Source organism: Phasianus colchicus, chromosome Z (assembly GCF_987193195.1).
Source record: "Phasianus colchicus chromosome Z, bPhaCol1.hap1.1, whole genome shotgun sequence".
Lineage (NCBI taxonomy): Eukaryota > Metazoa > Chordata > Aves > Galliformes > Phasianidae > Phasianus > Phasianus colchicus.
In genome coordinates this window covers 69177177-69194640 of record NC_143476.1, presented here as the reverse complement: position 1 = coordinate 69194640, position 17464 = coordinate 69177177, and the positions used below count along the sequence as shown (strand labels likewise).

Genomic DNA, 17464 nt, shown 5'->3' with positions numbered 1-17464 from the left:
ATACCGCTTAAAAATACTCTGAAACATGCATCAGGTATTAGACTTCTATTCCCTGAAACAGAGATGAAAAGGAATAAAATTGTAACAAAAGACAAAAGTAATCAATTCAGACCAACAATGCAAGTTACTGAAATTATATGAAGGGTAACATGGAGAAGGAAATGAAAAAATAAACCAAAAATCATTATGTTGGAGGATAGGTAGAGATTTAATGAAGATAACGAAGAGAGTTAAGTACAGAGAAAATAAAAATGGCTTTATGAAGGGAATGTGACTCTTTTCATACGAAGATCCTAGTGGTATACAACATGCTAGAAAATTCCCTGTGAATTTGAATTACTATGTGATTATACATACAGAGATGTACAATTCTATTTCCAAAGGAGCAAATAAAACCTCAGAGATTAATGTGGAAATAAAATGGATAGAAATCAGGATGCAAGTGAAAAGATCACACAAAAGACACCCCTGCACAAAGTGTTTTGGGGGTATTCTTATAATTTCAGTCTATATTTATTCCTTTTGAAAAGGAATAGTATCCCCAGCTAAATTTCCAGTTAAGAGAATATATCTATCTTCTCATTTGTGAAATTGCAGTACGAAAATTGACAGCGTTAAAAAGCACAGTTACAATTTCTGGCAAAACGAGATGCAGATCTTGATTATGGATTCCAAAGTTTCATATCAAAGATTAATACTAGATACATTCTGTCTGCTATTTGCATAAATATTATACCCAGAACATAGTAAAAGATAAGAAAATGCTACAAAACTGAGATGTTCTACAGTTATAAATAGAGGAGAAAAAAAAGGTTACTTCTGAAAAATGTTCCACTTCTATTAAATAGAATTGCTTGGAGATTAGAATAAAAATAACTGACAGCTGAGGCTAATACGTAACAAAGACCACATTTAATATTACTGCTGTGAAAATTTGCACTGTACAAGCCAGTTTTTACTGGATTGTATGAACTGTTCCAAAGGAGATTAATTGTCCAGAAGAGATTATAAAAACCTTTTCAGATCTGTTTTACAATGTCACTATAAAATAGAAATGGTTGCTAAGAAAAATTAAATTCTGCAATTAAAAAACAATTTTCATACATACCCCCCTGCTGGTTGAGACTCTGCATTTCTCTTTCTCTGCGATCCAGTTCAGCAGCTTTTCTTTCCAATTCTTCTTGACGCTTTAGTAGTTCTGCCTGGGCCAAGGCATGCTCCTAAACAAAACAGACATCATTATGTACAAAGATAAATATCCTAAGCCTATCTCACATAATTAAGCAATTCCAGTTCTGCATAAGAGTAACTTTGTGTTGCATTTAGTACCTGTTTATGTTAAAACAGTATTAATTTTTGTAAATCAGCAGGAAAACAATACTTTTTTATAGAAGACTGTTCTAGAAGCATGTTACATAATTAGATTTAAAAGGAATCTAGCGCCTGAAAGTTATAGACCAACCTTTGCAATTTGAGTGTAAGCAGGTGGTTCTTCTGTTGGTTTCATTATTGCTGGCTGAGTACTGGGTACATTAGGCATTTTCACATTTCCTGGAGGAGCCTAAGAATACAAGAGACAGTTACAGGGAAATAGTCTCCTATTCTAAAAATCATTTTTTCATTAAGTCAGTAAGATTTAACACAACTGTTCTAAAGGAAGTGCTACTGATAACCTGAAAATCTGATATGCTGCCTGCAATATTTACTATGTTTAGGAAAAAAGCTAAGTATATTCTATGATGCAGTGTTTTGCTTGGTTGTTTTTACACTGCACTACTTGCCACAAACACACAAAGAATTTTAGTGATTACTAGAAAGTAATTAAAATTCTAATTTTGTTCAGAAATGGATATGGGGAAGGACAGTTATTAAGAGAACTGACCTAGAGAAACAATCCACTGTATTAAATGTTCAAATTCAGGATCCATAACACATTGTTTAACTATCCCAGTAGCACTTAGAGTAGCATCCAGTTTCAGGTATTTATGTTTCAAATATTGGTCATTTTCCATTAAAAAAAAAAACAACAAAACAGTTTACAAGAATTTTTTTAGATGATCAAAACCATAGTAAGACTGAAATCAGTAACAAAAATATGGTGAGGAGTGTGAATAAAATACAAAATATTTGAAGCAAAAATCAACTAAACACCACTAATGTGGGAAATCATAATCCAGTCCATTTTGTATGCGCTTTTTCCAATCACCTTTTGAAATACACTTCAATACTTTGAAGAGAAGTCGGCATGACAAAGGAAATTCCATCTATACATGTAATACTGTGACATCTTAGCAACATAGTTGTTTCCAGCATTTCAAAATTATCTTTATACATTAACTTCTAACAAAATGGAGAGATATCAGAGGCCTCATTTTCTTTCAGAAATATTTGGTGACTTAAACTCTTCATCCTTATAAAGATTATTCATCATTTTAGGATAACAAAGTTGGTTAAAGATTGTTAATACTACTACTCCTTATGTTGGAGCATTCTGCAACAACAACAAAGAAAGGTCTTTTGCATGAGAACTCCTATGAAAACCAGGTAACTACCAAGAGTTTTATCTTCTACTTAAACATAACACTCAGATTCTGCACAAAATCTACTGAACAAAAAACTCCATACATTATGTACTGCATAACAGAGCAATGCTAAAGAAGCCCCTCCAGAAGTATGACTATTATAACTCTGCAGCCAAAGTAATTAAAGACTTTGAAAGCATAACTGATAGGAGCTGTCCGCTAGACTACGGACAACCCAGAGTCTCCATAATGATTCCAGCAGCCTTTCAAAGGCACCTGTAATACTGTTTAAAGGTGGATGGGCAGACCAAAAAATATTTGAACAATGAATTCAAAGATGCTTATCCTTTAAAGATACATCATCCAAACAGCCTGCAGTGCTGCTAATGACTGGAACATGCACATATGCTTATAAGTAAAGGAACTGGTTTTAATGCTCGCTGAAGACGTACAGGCTCTACTATATGATAGCTATAATCATCTATACAGCTTTTTGCTGTCTACTATGCATACAAAGACAGTTGTGAAGAAAGTTGGCCACCAAGGTAAAGGCCTGTGCTCCATGGAAAAAATGAGATGGAAATAGTAATTTGGAGCTGTGGATATGCAGCCTGGAATCTTGGTGCACATAAACTGACATGGGATAATAGCTACCACATCTAGCAGTCTCAGATTGCGGTCTCCGCTGGGACCCTCACTCCATCTGGGCAGTTTCCTACTGCTAGAGCCCAGTGCATGCAATTCAGTAAACTGAGGGCTCTCTGTTTTAGGTTGATGAATGGTTTTTAGCAAGGCTAAATACGTACTCGAGGTCCACAAAAATACACACCCATTCTGAGGACATTAATATGGCCAACTAGCTAGCCAGGCAGGGCACTAACTTTCTTAAACAACATCCCTACAGAACACTGACATGATTGTGTTAAAACATAGATACACACTATACTGTGCCATTCCTCCCCTCTCAGAAGAAAGAGGAAGTTAATACTACAGATATCACTACCTGGGGGCATGGCCACAGCAACTGGTACCTCGTTCACTCACTCCAGGCTCAAGCTGCTGGTTCCCAGACCTTGCAGCATAGAGGTAGCTGAATGCAATGTTACAGAAAAATAGTTGAGAGGATTTTTAAGAAGCTGCAGTGATTAGATACAGTGTTCTCCCTGTTGGTTGTACTGACAGACTGTCCCTGTCTGATAAGAATGCAAGAAAGAAAACAACAAACCCAAAGCCTCTTATGCTTGGATTTTTGTCCTCTGCCTGGCCAATAAAGAACTGGAAGCATCTTGAATTCTATGAAATGCTTTTTCTTAAGTATGACAGCTGTCACTTTTCTTTCCTCTACTGCGAGGCCAACTGAGGTACATTCCAGTTCACGCTTTAACAACTTCCCATTTCAGTTTTCTTAATACTCTGCCCAATACTACCTTGATTCTAGCAATTTATTACTGCTCTGGAGCCTATTTTATTGAGCATTCAAGTTTAAGACACTTCCTTTGATTTATTACTTGTAAGAAATTATTCATCAAGCTTTTTCCTTCGTCATTAACTTCTATCAGTATTCTTATAACCTTAAAGATGATGGAAGCTTCCTCCTTCCAGGAAAGAAAGTTCCTCAATTAATTCTGCAACTGTTTTGCCTTAGAGCTTGCCTCAGAGTTTCATGCTTGCTTGCCAGAGTTTAAACTCTTTAAATTTTCTTTAAAAATAACCTCTGTGTTTCCAAATGCTGTCTAACCCCAGGAGCACACTTACTGTACACTTATTGTTTAAATCAAAATCAAGAAAAAGTCAACATGATTCGTATCCTCTCAGGTGGCATCTAAATGGCTGCTGACCCTCCTATGCTGTTACCTTCAAGCTAGAGTAAGTACATCTACCCCATAAAATAATGCTATTGAAGACTTATCACTTATTACCACTTATTGCAGCTAGTGCACAGTGTAAGAAAATAATGAAAGAAGAGTTTGTAAGAGAGTCAGAGGAGATGGGGAAAAAGAAAAATCACGTATCTGCTTCAAGATCAGTAATTATTTCTCACTGGAATCTCTGTCTTCTAGATTGCTGTAAGTTAAGAATAAAATTCCAACACAAATCACATTTTGGCCAACATCTTCATAAGCTACAGCTAGTTATGTTAATACAGTAGTATTTCTTCATCAAGAACAGAAAGAACCATGCACATTTTTGTACACCATTGTATCATAATAATTACTCGTGTTATCATAATTTGCATATAGGGAAATGAACTTAAGCATTCCAATGTATCTGCAATGATGGATGCTCAGAATTGCCTTAGTGTGTTTATTTTTCTAGTTTATTATTCAATGACTAACTCTGTGTGCTATCATCACAAGCATTATAACCCATCTTTTGCAGATTAATGGAGAAAGTATTGTAAACATGAAGCCATTTAAAACACAGGTTGCACTAACTCATCCTATTAAACTAAGAACTCATTTCTATACCTCTAATCAAAGCTAAGAAGCAGTGAAGAAAAGTCCCACAGATATTTAGAATCAAACAACCAGAATATCCAGCTGCCCTGGAAAATGAAAGCTTTAAAGTTCCAGAGTTTCTTAGAAGCAATAAGTATGTCCTCAAGCATTAGCACAGTACTGCTAATCTGGAGGACTGCATAGCCTTAAACAGAAGTCCTGCTAGCATCCAAGATCTTTTATTATTGGACCATTACCAGCAGTAATAAGATAATATCAAAGAGAAGTGTAAATCGCTATTTGCAGTATTACCTGGAACCACTTATCTACTTCATAGCAGCACAAATAATTTAATTTCCCTGCAAATGTATTTTCTAATGTTCAGCAATTATTGGAGAAACAGAAGTTCAATAAAGTGCATAAAGGGCAAACAAAAAAGTAGGAAGAACAGAAATTAAGCCTTAACGCAAACAGGGTACTCAAGAGTGTTCCTTCATACATGTAAACAAAATGTTCTGAGAAGTCAAAGTAACCGCTCATTATCTTGTAGACAAAGCAATAAGACTTAGAGTTCTGTACACAGTTATTATCACAGAATGGCCAGGGTTGGAAGGGACCTCAAGGATCATGAATCTCCAACCCCCCTGCCGCATGCAAGGCCACCAGCCTCCTCATTTAATGCTAGACCAGGCTGCCCAGGGCCCCATCCAATCTGGCCTTGAACACTTCCAGGGACAGGACATCCACAACCTCTCTGGGCAGCCTGTTCCAATACCTCACCAAAAGAATTTCCCCCTGACATCCAGCCTAAATCTCCCCTCCCTCAACTTAAAACCATTTCCCCTTGTCCTGCAGTTATCTACCCTTTCAAAGAGTTGATTCCCCTCCCCTCTGTAGGCTCCCTTCAGGTACTGAAATACTGCAATGAGGTCACCCTGCAGCCTTCTTTTCTCCAGGCTGAACTAGCCCAGCTCCCTCAGTCTGTCTTCATAGGGAAGGTGCTCCAGTCCCCTGATCATCTTTGTGGGAAGTTAGAAAGTTATTCCACAAGCTCATTCTGTATTACTTTCCAAGCACAGATTAAGCACAGATTTTCTCTAAATACCACATCTTATAAAATCAGCTCAATTAAGAATTTAGTTAACTTCATTTAAAAAGTCAAAACAATCCTAATAAAATCCCTTCTGGAACATTAGCTTACAATAAGTTCTTCACAGTTTCAAATGGTAAAGCACTCACAAGTTGTTGCACTAAAAAATTATGTAAAAACGGCAAAGCATTGTAAAAATATTCTCATGAGGCACCATCTTTCCATAACTCCCCACATGGAGGAAGAACAAACTGCTGCACAGCCAGAGAGCCAGTTGCGTACATTCAACTCTTCCTTCTGTATATGACTACTGGCTTACCTGTGAATGCTCGATATTGCAAAAATCTGTCAGAACCAATTTTCCTTCTTTGTGCACAGAACAGTACTAAATAAGCAGAAGAGCATATTCTTTTCTCCTGTGTTATTTTGGTTTTTATAGACACTGAATTTCCAGCACTAAAAACGCTGAGGCAGCTTTGAAAGCAATGCCACATTCACACACTAGTTATCAAGTAACTAGCTAGCTATTCACTATTAGAACTATCAAGCACTGGAAGACGCTGCCCAGCAATATCACGTAGGATCTCCATCCTCTGATATATTCGAAACTCAACAGGATAAGATAAGATAAGCAACATGGTACACTGACTCATTTTGATTAGAGGGTTGAAGAATGACTTCCAGAGGTCCACTGCCATCTGTGACATGGTGCTTACCAGTTGTTTTTCCAAGTGCTACTGGGGATTTGGGTAGGGAAGAGAAATATCTGACTGACAGGTTGGATGAGACTGAGGAAGCATTAGCAGAGAGAAACACAGCCAGAAACTACCTTTTATAAGGTAATTAACACTAATTATTCAGACTTGTATTGCAAGAACTGCACTGACCTCTGGCCATCACTGGATAATAATGCTGTCCGTTTCTACAGAGACTTTACTACACAGATCCATCCATAGTCTTTCATCTTGACAGACAAATACTACAAGGTACTTGTATCTTGAAATTCAACCCACAGCTTTTCATGGCTATCCCAAACTGTACTTACTAGGCGGATTTTTATTTCAGTGTTTCTCTGTCAAAGCTGTAATGAGCAAAGAAGCAAATGAATATGACCTCCCTTGAAGGCAATAGGCTGGCAAGAGATGAATGCTAAGAAGAACATTCCGTATGCACATCTCTCCGTAAGCATGAAGTACTGTATTTATCAGTAAAACAAAAACTTTCAAAAGAAGTCAGTTGTAACTAACTGATGGGTCTGGTTTTATGTTCACTGCTGGGATGAAAAAAGATGGGGAGCTATCCAGGAATTTACTGAATATATGCCTCTAAAAATAGAATACTCCTCTAATGATTTTTTCAGATTTTTAATATATACATTTCAAAGTGCATGCTATATGCATGCTATATCCAAGCTAAGAAAAACTGATGAAATTTGTGATGCTACAAATCAGAAGAAAAAAGTCTGGGCTTATTTAATATTGCTGCATGTTCTAACTATATCTCATTTAAGAGATGACCCAAATGTGCTCAAAAAAAGTGCTTTCAGTCCAGCACTATAATACTATATGATACCTTGCCACTGTGTTGCCAAGATGGGGATACCAATATCCCTGAGCAGCACTTCTAAGATCTGCCACAGGAAATAAAAGTTTAAATTTGAAAAATATAGTATTTTATTGTTGGAAATTATACTGATAGATAGTAATTGCCCATACATTATGCAGATTTCACACAAGATCTTCACTGTCAGAAATAATCACTTAAAAACGTTACAGAATCAAATCTATTGAGAGAAGACAATGTAGAAACTACGCAAATTGCAGACAATGCTGTGTTTCTCAGGAATAAATTACTCCTTTTGTAACAATAAAACTATTCATAGTCTGAGAATTATTAGTTAAATTCTGTGTTTTATGTGAAAAAGATACTTTCTTAGTATGCCACACTCTTTATAAAAACTTCAGTATTAAAGAACTGAAAAATTCAAAAAAGCACAAAGGACAGACTACTAGAAACCTCACTGAACAGAAGAAAAACATTTTTGTTTTGGGACTCATTCAGGAAGCCACATTCCTCGAGATCAAAACTCACTCAAGCCCACAATGTGAGCACCACACTGCTTTGCTCACTCCCCCCTTCTCCAGTGAGAAGGGAAGAGAATCCATTAAAAAAAAAAAAGCAGAACGCATGGGTTGAGGTAAAACTATTTACTAAGATGGAGAAAAGGTTAATGATTATGACATTTATATATTAATATATATAGCAATTAAGTCAGTGATCTTAATTCTGTTCCCTCCCATCTCCTTGGATCCTTTGCTGAGAATGGCCTTGGCTCTATACAACACTGTTTAGCAGACAGTTATGAACACTAGTGTGTTATCAACATTGCTTTTCTCCCAGAACCAAAACATGGCATTGTATCAGACACTCTGAAGAAAATGATTCTATTCTACCTGAAACTAAAACTCAAATACTTTGGAGACGGTATGTCTTACAGATCTTCCGTTACCTTCAGCTAGCTCTTCACATATTTTACATAACTGTTCCAAATTCTGAAAACAATAACCCAGAAATCTTACCTACAACAGCATAGTTAACATAAACATACTTACTGTTCTCGAATCAGAGAAAGGATTGTACTCATCTAGTCCAGGAGGAACATTTCTTGTCACTTGTGTAACCGAAGGATCCTAGAAGACAAGACAATTCTGTAAATGCACAGACATGTATATAAGAAATGAGACAACACTTACAGCACATAAAATTTAGCTTTTGTTTAACAAAAAGTTACTTTCACAAAAAAATACAAAAACTTGTAAATATCCACCTCTTCCTCTAAGCCTGACATCGTTCTATTCAGAGCTTCTTCCAAATTTAGTTTGTCACAAACTCCATCTGTCATGCATTTAATTCATAAGGAAAAAATGTTCTCAGCAGAGAAGGGAACAAAACTGCATGCTGCTATTTTGACTGTTGGTCTCCACAACTATACAACCAACAAAGAGCACAATAGAAGAAAAAGCTTGGTTTATGTTTGGCTTTTCCTACTTAGAAGTCCCTATAGAACCTCCAGGAGTAGGAAAAGCACTTAAGAAAAATGATCACAGAATGGCCAGGGTTGGAAGGGACCTCAAGGATCATGAATCTCCAACCCCCCTGCCACATGCAAGGCCACCAACCTCCTCATTTAATGCTAGACCAGGCTGCCCAGGGCCCCATCCAAACTGGCCTTGAACACTTCCAGGGACAGGGCATCCACAACCTCTCTGGGCAGCCTGTTCCAATACCTCACCAAAAGAATTTCCCCCTGACATCCAACCTAAATCTCCCCTCCCTCAACTTAAAACCATTTCCCCTTGTCCTGCAGTTATCTACCCTTTCAAAGAGTTGATTCCCCTCCCCTCTGTAGGCTCCCTTCAGGTACTGAAATACTGCAATGAGGTCACCCTGCAGCCTTCTTTTCTCCAGGCTGAACTAGCCCAGCTCCCTCAGTCTGTCTTCATAGGGAAGGTGCTCCAGTCCCCTGATCATCTGTCTTTTTTGTACTGGGGGCTCCACACTTGGATGCAGTACTCCAGATGGGGCCTCAAAAGAGCAGAGTAGAGGGGCCTTTATTCCTAAGTAGAGATAGACAGGCTTGGTTCCGCTACTTACCAGAAACCAAACTTCATATTCATATAAGTAAAAACTGTACTTACTCCACATGGTGCTTTGTTCCACGTATGTAATTTCTCTGGTTTAAACTAAGGTTTTTGTATCAATTTATTGGACTTGCCAGTGCAAGATCTTTATGGAAAAGCTTAAAGTGAATACAAATAAGGCAATGTCATAATTCAATACATTTGAATTACAGGATTGCAGAAAGTTTTATACATCTGAAAACTATTATCTTACTCAGGTGGGTTGACCAAAGCAGTTAAACTCCCACCCAGTTGCTTACTTCTTCCCCACCATGATGGTGGAGAGATCAGACAGGTAAAATTAACTTGTCAGTGTCAAGGTAGAGAGTAAATGAGGGAACAGGGAGAGGAAAAAAAAGAAAAACACACAAATGATGCAAGGGCAACCACTCACCATCCTCATCCTGCAGAGGGATACCTAGCCAGCCTCTGAGCAATGGTTACTTTGGATTCTTTTCCATATGCTACTGCTGAACATGACAATACAAGGTATGGACTATCTCTTTTGTCAGGCAGTCAGCTGTCCTGGCTGTGTCTCCTTCCAGCCATTTGCCACATCCCCAGACTCAGCAGAGAAGAGTAAAAAACAGAAGGCCATGATGCTGTGCAAGAGCTGTTCAGCAGCATCAAAAACACTACTAGTTACCAGCACTGTTTCGGTTCCAAATCTAAAACTCAGCACCAAACAGATTGCTATGAGAAAAATTAACTCTTCTGAAGCCAGAACCAGGACTATTCTAGCCCTTAAATAGCATAATGTGCCCTAATCACAGAAAGGCTTGGTCTTGAGGGGACCTTAAATATCACCCCAGTTCCAACCCTCATGTCATGGGCAGGGCTGCCAACCACCAGATCTACCTGGTCTTGAACACCTCCTGTGATGAGGCATCCACAGTCCTTCTAGACAACCCATTCCAGTGTCTCACCACCCTGAGTAATAAAATCTCCTCTTAATATCCAATGTAAATTTCCCTACTTTTACGTAAAACTATTCCCCTTTGTCCTATCACTATCAGATCATGTAAAGTTGCTCTCTCTCCTATTTATGAGCTCCCTTTGAGTACGGGAAGGCTGCAACACAGTCTCCCCAATGATCTTTCTCCAAGCATGATCAGCATAGCTCCCTCAACATTCCATTGCAGGAAACAAGCTTGCAGCCCCTCCTGGCCTCTTCTGGACCTATTCCAACAGCTCCATGTCTTTCATGGGCTGGAAGCCCCATTCCTGGACACAGTACTCCAGATGGGTCCTCACAGAGACAGAGCAAAAGAGTCACTTCCCTCACCCTGTGGTCACCCATTTTTTAACGCAGCCCAGGGTACTGCAGGCCTCCCAGGCTACAAATGCACAGTTGGCTCTCAGCAAACTTCTCATCCACCACAACTCCCAAGTCCTTCTCCACAGGACTTTCACTCATGCTTTTAGTATAGTATTACTTCAACAAATCTTCTCAAATCATTGCCTTTTCCAATGTTCAAGTGTAGACACAGATGAAACTATAGATAGCTGGCCATCAGCCATGAACAAGACAACAAAATTATTGAACTCAAACAGCAATTTGATTTAGTTGCTTCAAAAGCGCACTTCAACACTTGTGTGATTCATCTGTGCATTCATTACTAACCAAATAACTCAGATTTAACTAGAATATCACAGACTCATGAGACAGTCACTGTACAGAAGCAGATTTCAAAAAAAACAGGAAAGAGTGGTCACATCAAATTTTGAAAGGTTGTCTACATTTACAAATTAGATGTGCAAACAATAAATGTCTGATGAAAAAAAGCCTTTCTTCTTCAAGTGTTTCAGAGATGAATGGGGGAAGAACTCTTAGATCTCTTCACACTGATTGTGACATTCTAACACTGATTTATAAGAATGACAGGAAATCCCTGCTCACTGAACTAAACAAGCTCACTACACCAAATGTCTTAGTTCTAGAAATAAGTTGTATGCAAAAACACTCTATGTAGTCCTCCAGCAGAAGCCCATTCTGCTCTTAGAACGAACAACTGCTGCACTTCTGCCAGATATTGCCACTGTTTGCAAAATTAACAACAGCTCTGAAAAAAAAAAAAAAAACAATGACCCAGAGGATCTTCAACGTCAGTTCCATGTAAGAAAAGTTCTCTTACGTAGTAAACAACCTGCAAAGGTTATTGTAGTTCTATTGAAACACAAGAATTGAATACCATCATGCCAAATTTCTGCTCTCAGAAACCTCAATCTGGACTTCAGTGTAACTTCACGGTCTGATCTCTCTCACAAGCTGGAAGACACAAGAAGTAAACCAGAGATTACAGTGAAAAATACAGTAATCTCACAATTGAAGGAGGCAATTACCATCATGGAGATCAGACTTTCTCCTATACTTATTGACTGCAATGTTCTGTAATGCTAGGAAAACCAGAGACAGTGGAGAGGAACAAGTTCATCATAACCTGGTCATTAAGTGAAAGCTACTGGACTGTTCTAAACATTCACAATTCAGTGAAGTATTGATGCCAACAAGAGCTACATTTCATATTCCAAAACAGTGCTCAGAATACTCTGAAAAGATCAGACCTGACAACCCAGAGAACACACAGGCTTACCATGCACCTTCTCACCTTACGCTCATTACATCTCACTTCAAAACTAGACGCAGGGAGAAAAACTGAAACACTCATGCTCACTGCTGCTTAGTAAGAAAACATCTAATTTAACAGTTTATCAGGGTTTGAATAAGGAACAAGAAACGTGAATGACAAATGTCTGCCAAACACAACACTGGAATAAAGTGACATTTAAATAAAAGCTAACAAATCTGTACAAGACACACATATCCTCCTGGTTAAAAAGGTTAGAACCATAATACTCTAAACAAACAAGCAAATCTAGGCTGACATAACTTTTTTTCCATATTTAGTATTCTACCTGGATAATTAAGTTAAATGCATTATTTGAGCTGTTCTAGTTTGCTAACATGGAGGAACAGAAAAAGGCCCCAAAGATAAGCTCCACTAAGTGATAATATGCCCGCACACACAAAAAGCAACAGCATGAATGGAACCACCAAGCATCCAGAGACTTCAATTGTGCACATGCTGCACAACTGAAGTGGTAAAAACTAGGTAACTCCTAGAAGATTTAGAATCTCTGGGATGTTCTTTAAATATCAGACATCAGCCACTGAATAGGGCAACTACATAATGCTTAGACTGAGAAAGATATATCCTGGAGGACACCTCCCCAAAACGGTCCCTGCCCCTGCACTGACTGTATGCCACAACTCAATGTTCCACAGACACCCAGCCAGTCCCAGCCCTTGCTTCTTACAGAACAGATGCCAAGAATTCCCTTCTTGCTTACCCAGCTTACTGCTCCCTCTTCCCACTTAACCTTTCTTTCAAAAGTCTTATCTCACCCAAACTCCTAAGTTCAGCCACACCAACTGAGAAACACAATTTAAGAACTGGCTATTTTCCACACTCAGATACTCTACGCTGTGCACTGGTCACATACAAACTCTTCAGATATTTTCAAGATCTGAATTAGCTTGGAATACAGGAGTTTTAAGAAACCAAAACAACCTAATCAACCTTTTCCATCCTAACTTTCACTTATTTCTTGTAGCGTCTTTCCCACAATATCAACCTGAAAAGATTAGAATTATTTCGTGTCACTAGGAGTCAGGGGTAAGAAGCACTCCAATACCTACATTAAGAATGGGAAATCGGAAAAACCACAGTACATCTGTAGTTCACATTTGCAAGAGTACCTACAGAACTGTTAAAAATGCCTCTTGTGCTAGCTTAATAAATTACACTCACATGTCCAATTAGCACTTAAGGGCTTATTAAAAAAGGGCACACAAAACCACCTATTTACAAATTAAGGGGAAAAAGAAAGAGAAGGGAGGTTGCCTGAGCCACCCCCATGCTCCGTAAGAGAGCATATGACTGAAATGGAGTAGAACAATCCATTCCATACAAGTTTTTACAGCTTTTTAAAAATCAAATTGAAGAGAATAGAGACCTCTGTTGTCTAGGAGACAAAAGCTAGTCATCTGCTATAATTTTCACTAATACATCACAGATGAACAAATTAAAAGACTCAAACTAGATACTAGATGTAATGATTCTTTGTATTACTGTTCACTGGGAATGGCTCCAGCATTGTTCCACCATGATTAAGATGCCCTGATAGCACACCACAGATTAACAAATTAAAGACTCAAACTAGATATTAGATGTAATGATTCTCTGTGTTACTGTTCACTGGGAAGGGCTCCAGCATTGTTTCACTGTGAGTAAGATGCTCGGATAATGCACAATGTGAAAATGTTCTGAAAAATGTTACCAGCTAAATTTATTTTGCTACTCAAGACTTTTGAAGTGGCCATCTGAGTAGAGAACTAGGAATTCTCCATACTGTAACATGTAGTTCAAATTGTTTGAAAAATAAAATAGAAGCTAACAATACATTTGAGAAGGCATATTTCTGTAGCCTTTTTTCCCCCCTTAATGGAACATAAGAGACAGTGATGTTAAGTACACCAGATGTCATGATTAATTTAGTTCAGCATGCTTTGATTCCAAGGACTGGCAAGCAAGTAAAAACAACATCTCACTGCAGAGGTCAAGAAACAGAGCAAAAAAACCCACGTTCTAAACACTGACAGGGATTACAAAGATTTCACAACGCACTGGCAACTCAAAACAATAATTTCAAATTAAAATTGTGTAACATATAGAGAATTACAAAAACCCATAACAGGCATAAGTGCATAAAACAATTTTATTAGGAAAAGATAACTACTTCTAAAACAGGATAGGAAGGTAAATCCTTAACACTAGACAAGTGGGAGTAAATAAGACAACTAAATTTCTTTCATGACTTGGATCACATTACTTGGAGAGCAGCACATCAAAGGAATATAATAACCATGTTGTTTGAGAGAACAGGTAACACTAGAATGCTGCATTTGGAAGTGACAGCTTTTTTAATTTTCTCAATATACATAGGATTCATAGGACAATAGCAAAAAGGTATCTGAATAAACTGACAGAAGTACACCTGGTTAGCCTTTGGAAAAAAAAGAAACCAAGGATAAAGCAACGGACTAGGAAAGCAGAAGCAGACTTTTAAAGAGGATTAATTAATTTTCATGGATGAAGTCAGGGCAAGAAAACAATTCATCAGTAACATAGTTACTTGAATACAGCTAAGGAATAATAAGTGGCTATATGCAACTCTAGAGATTTTCATTTTCAGGGTTTCCAGATTCAAGGCAAAAGGATGATCTGTTAATGACAAAATTGGTTTCAATTCACGCAGAGAAAACAGTTCTCATCACAAAAACTTCTAAAAGATTATGGGATTGATATAAGGCGGCTTCACCTTTCTTGCACCACCATTCAGTTTTTGTCCTTTGCTTCAAGATCCTCAGAAATTACTTCATCCTCCCTGCCTCAATAGTCACAGACACCATCCACCTTTTACTGAGGCAACTTTTTCAGCATTCACCCATAATTACTTTCACCTAGATAACTACTTTTTCACAAAAAAGTCCTTTTGCCTTTGTACTTGGAAGGAGATTCCAAGAGAGCGAAAGAAATTCAGCCCCAATGTTATCCTTCTAACTGCTTAACATACAAAGATATTGCCTTCAAAAAACCTGACCCTGTACAGACATCCAGACTGGTGAGTCCACTCTGGGGAAATCATAAGATCAGTAAGTCTTACTGAATCAACCCTAGCCAACTGGGATTTCTTTGACCTACCACTCCCACTGAAAGCTTCAGCATTTCAGTACAAAAAATTAGAACCCTTCCCCATTTTAGACTAAATTTACTACTGATCAATTGCAATGGGTGTAATTCAATATGAATTTTCAGTCTCCATTAGGTCTTTCCTCTCATGACTGTGCCCCCAGATTACTTTGTAGACTGTGTTTTAATGCATGAAAATTATCAACTTATTTCAATACAAATTTCAACTGGTTATCACAGATTATTTCCTATACCCATTATAAACATATATAATACTAACTACATACCTTATGCTAAGAATGCTCCTGAGTTTTGTTCAACCTGCTTTCTGCTAAGTACTTCCTAAGGTGACATGATCAGCTCTGAAAACTAGGTAAAAAATGCCACACACAAAAAAAAGCCTGTAATTATCTTCATTGGCCTGAGATTTTACGACTTCTTGATCAAAAAGAGAACTACCTACCCCACTCTTCATGAAGGAGTAAGTTCTCTAGAGCAATCAAAGCCACCACTCTTTCAGTTGAAAATCTCTGTATGATATACTTTGCTTCTAAAGAACACTCTTGGAGAGAGAATTGACAGAGCTTACTTTTTGAGAATAGGAAGAAAAGTGTATTTGGCTAGCAATGGATACCAATGTTTTTCTCCTCCTACATTAACTGCTGATTCTGAGCTTTTAAATAAGGAACCAACCTTTGGAAAATAATAGATATGTGTTTCTTAGTCCCGTAATACTGTCCACATTGTGGCGATCAAGCTTCTGAAATTTCAGTTTGTACCTGTTCAACAAAAACTTTGCATAAATCAAACAACTAAACCCCACAGAGACTTCCTCCCTGTTCACGCCGCAACAAGCTGCACAAGTTTCAAGAAGTTATTCGTGTTTTGATGCAGTGAAAAATAAAAGCTCTTCATGATTTATTTCTCCCTTCATCATTACAAACTCAAGGCAGATTAGAGTTATAGGAATTTCACAAGTGGTAAATCAAGATTTGTATGTTTTACTGTCTTAATAGTATATTAATGGTAGGAACTGTTTATGTTCAAGAGTTCTTGAAAGACATTATCTATGATTAAATACAACTTATTGTGAGGAAGAACCGTCCTGAAAAGTTCCACATGTAACACCAGGAAGAATTAAGGACAAGTGCAGAAACAGCCTTTGTTTTGCACCTACTGAAAGTAACCGCCAGAACAGTCCATTCAAAATTTTTACCATCTCCATAACTGATCAGCCATTTCTCTTCTAACCTGTGCTTCTCACTACCCCTCCTTCTCCAAATGACATTCAAAGATTTTCACTCCAGAACTACCAGAACACTATTAAACAAAATACTGCAGAAGTATCCAGCTGGTTTTCTCTCACTTGACTCTCAAGCAGTGCCTATTGTAGGCCATATTATCTGATAGAACCACAGCTCTGAAGGGTTCTGAGCTACTAAGCAAACCAAATTCTCCATCTCTGAAACCAGACAGAATATCATTGGTTCCCAAGACCACACCAGCCCCATCTTGCAAGAGAGTACTAAGTAAGCATTATGGTTTCACACTGATGGACAGCTAAACTCCATCACACTGCTCTCTCACTACTGCTTTCCAAAGGAATAAGTGGAGAAAATAGAGAGGGGAAAAAAAAGTTGAAAGGCTGAGACAGAGAGATCACTCAAATTACATCATTCTCCCTACAGTGTTTTGTTTTGCCCATGATAGTAATTTATTGCCTGTTGCTAACAGGGAGAAACTAAAAACAAACAAAATCACCTTCCTCCCATTTATCCTCTTCTACCTCCTCCTCCCACTGGAAGAAGAGGAACAAGGGAGTTGTCAGCCCGTAACGATTTATCTCCGCTGCTTCTTCATGGCTGGTCTCTCTGCCCCTGCCCAAAAGCAGGCCACTTCCCACGGGCTGCAGCTCTGGCCCAGAGCTGCTCTTGTGAGGGCTCTCCATGAGCTGTGCCTCCTCCAGGCCACATCCACTGCT

General features: G+C 38.1%; 1 protein-coding gene across 1 annotated transcript in view; it reads right to left on the bottom strand.

The window, feature by feature from the left end:
- Nucleotides 1-17464, bottom strand: part of SCAMP1 (secretory carrier membrane protein 1) — a 36584-nt gene that overhangs the window by 13298 nt on the left and 5822 nt on the right. Inside the window, exons 2-4 of the mRNA XM_031610167.2 lie at nt 8663-8740; nt 1463-1561; nt 1109-1220 (exon numbers count right to left, since the gene is read on the bottom strand). Of these exons, the coding sequence (XP_031466027.2) occupies nt 1109-1220; nt 1463-1561; nt 8663-8740 (289 nt within the window). The remainder of the gene's footprint in view (nt 1-1108; nt 1221-1462; nt 1562-8662; nt 8741-17464) is intronic.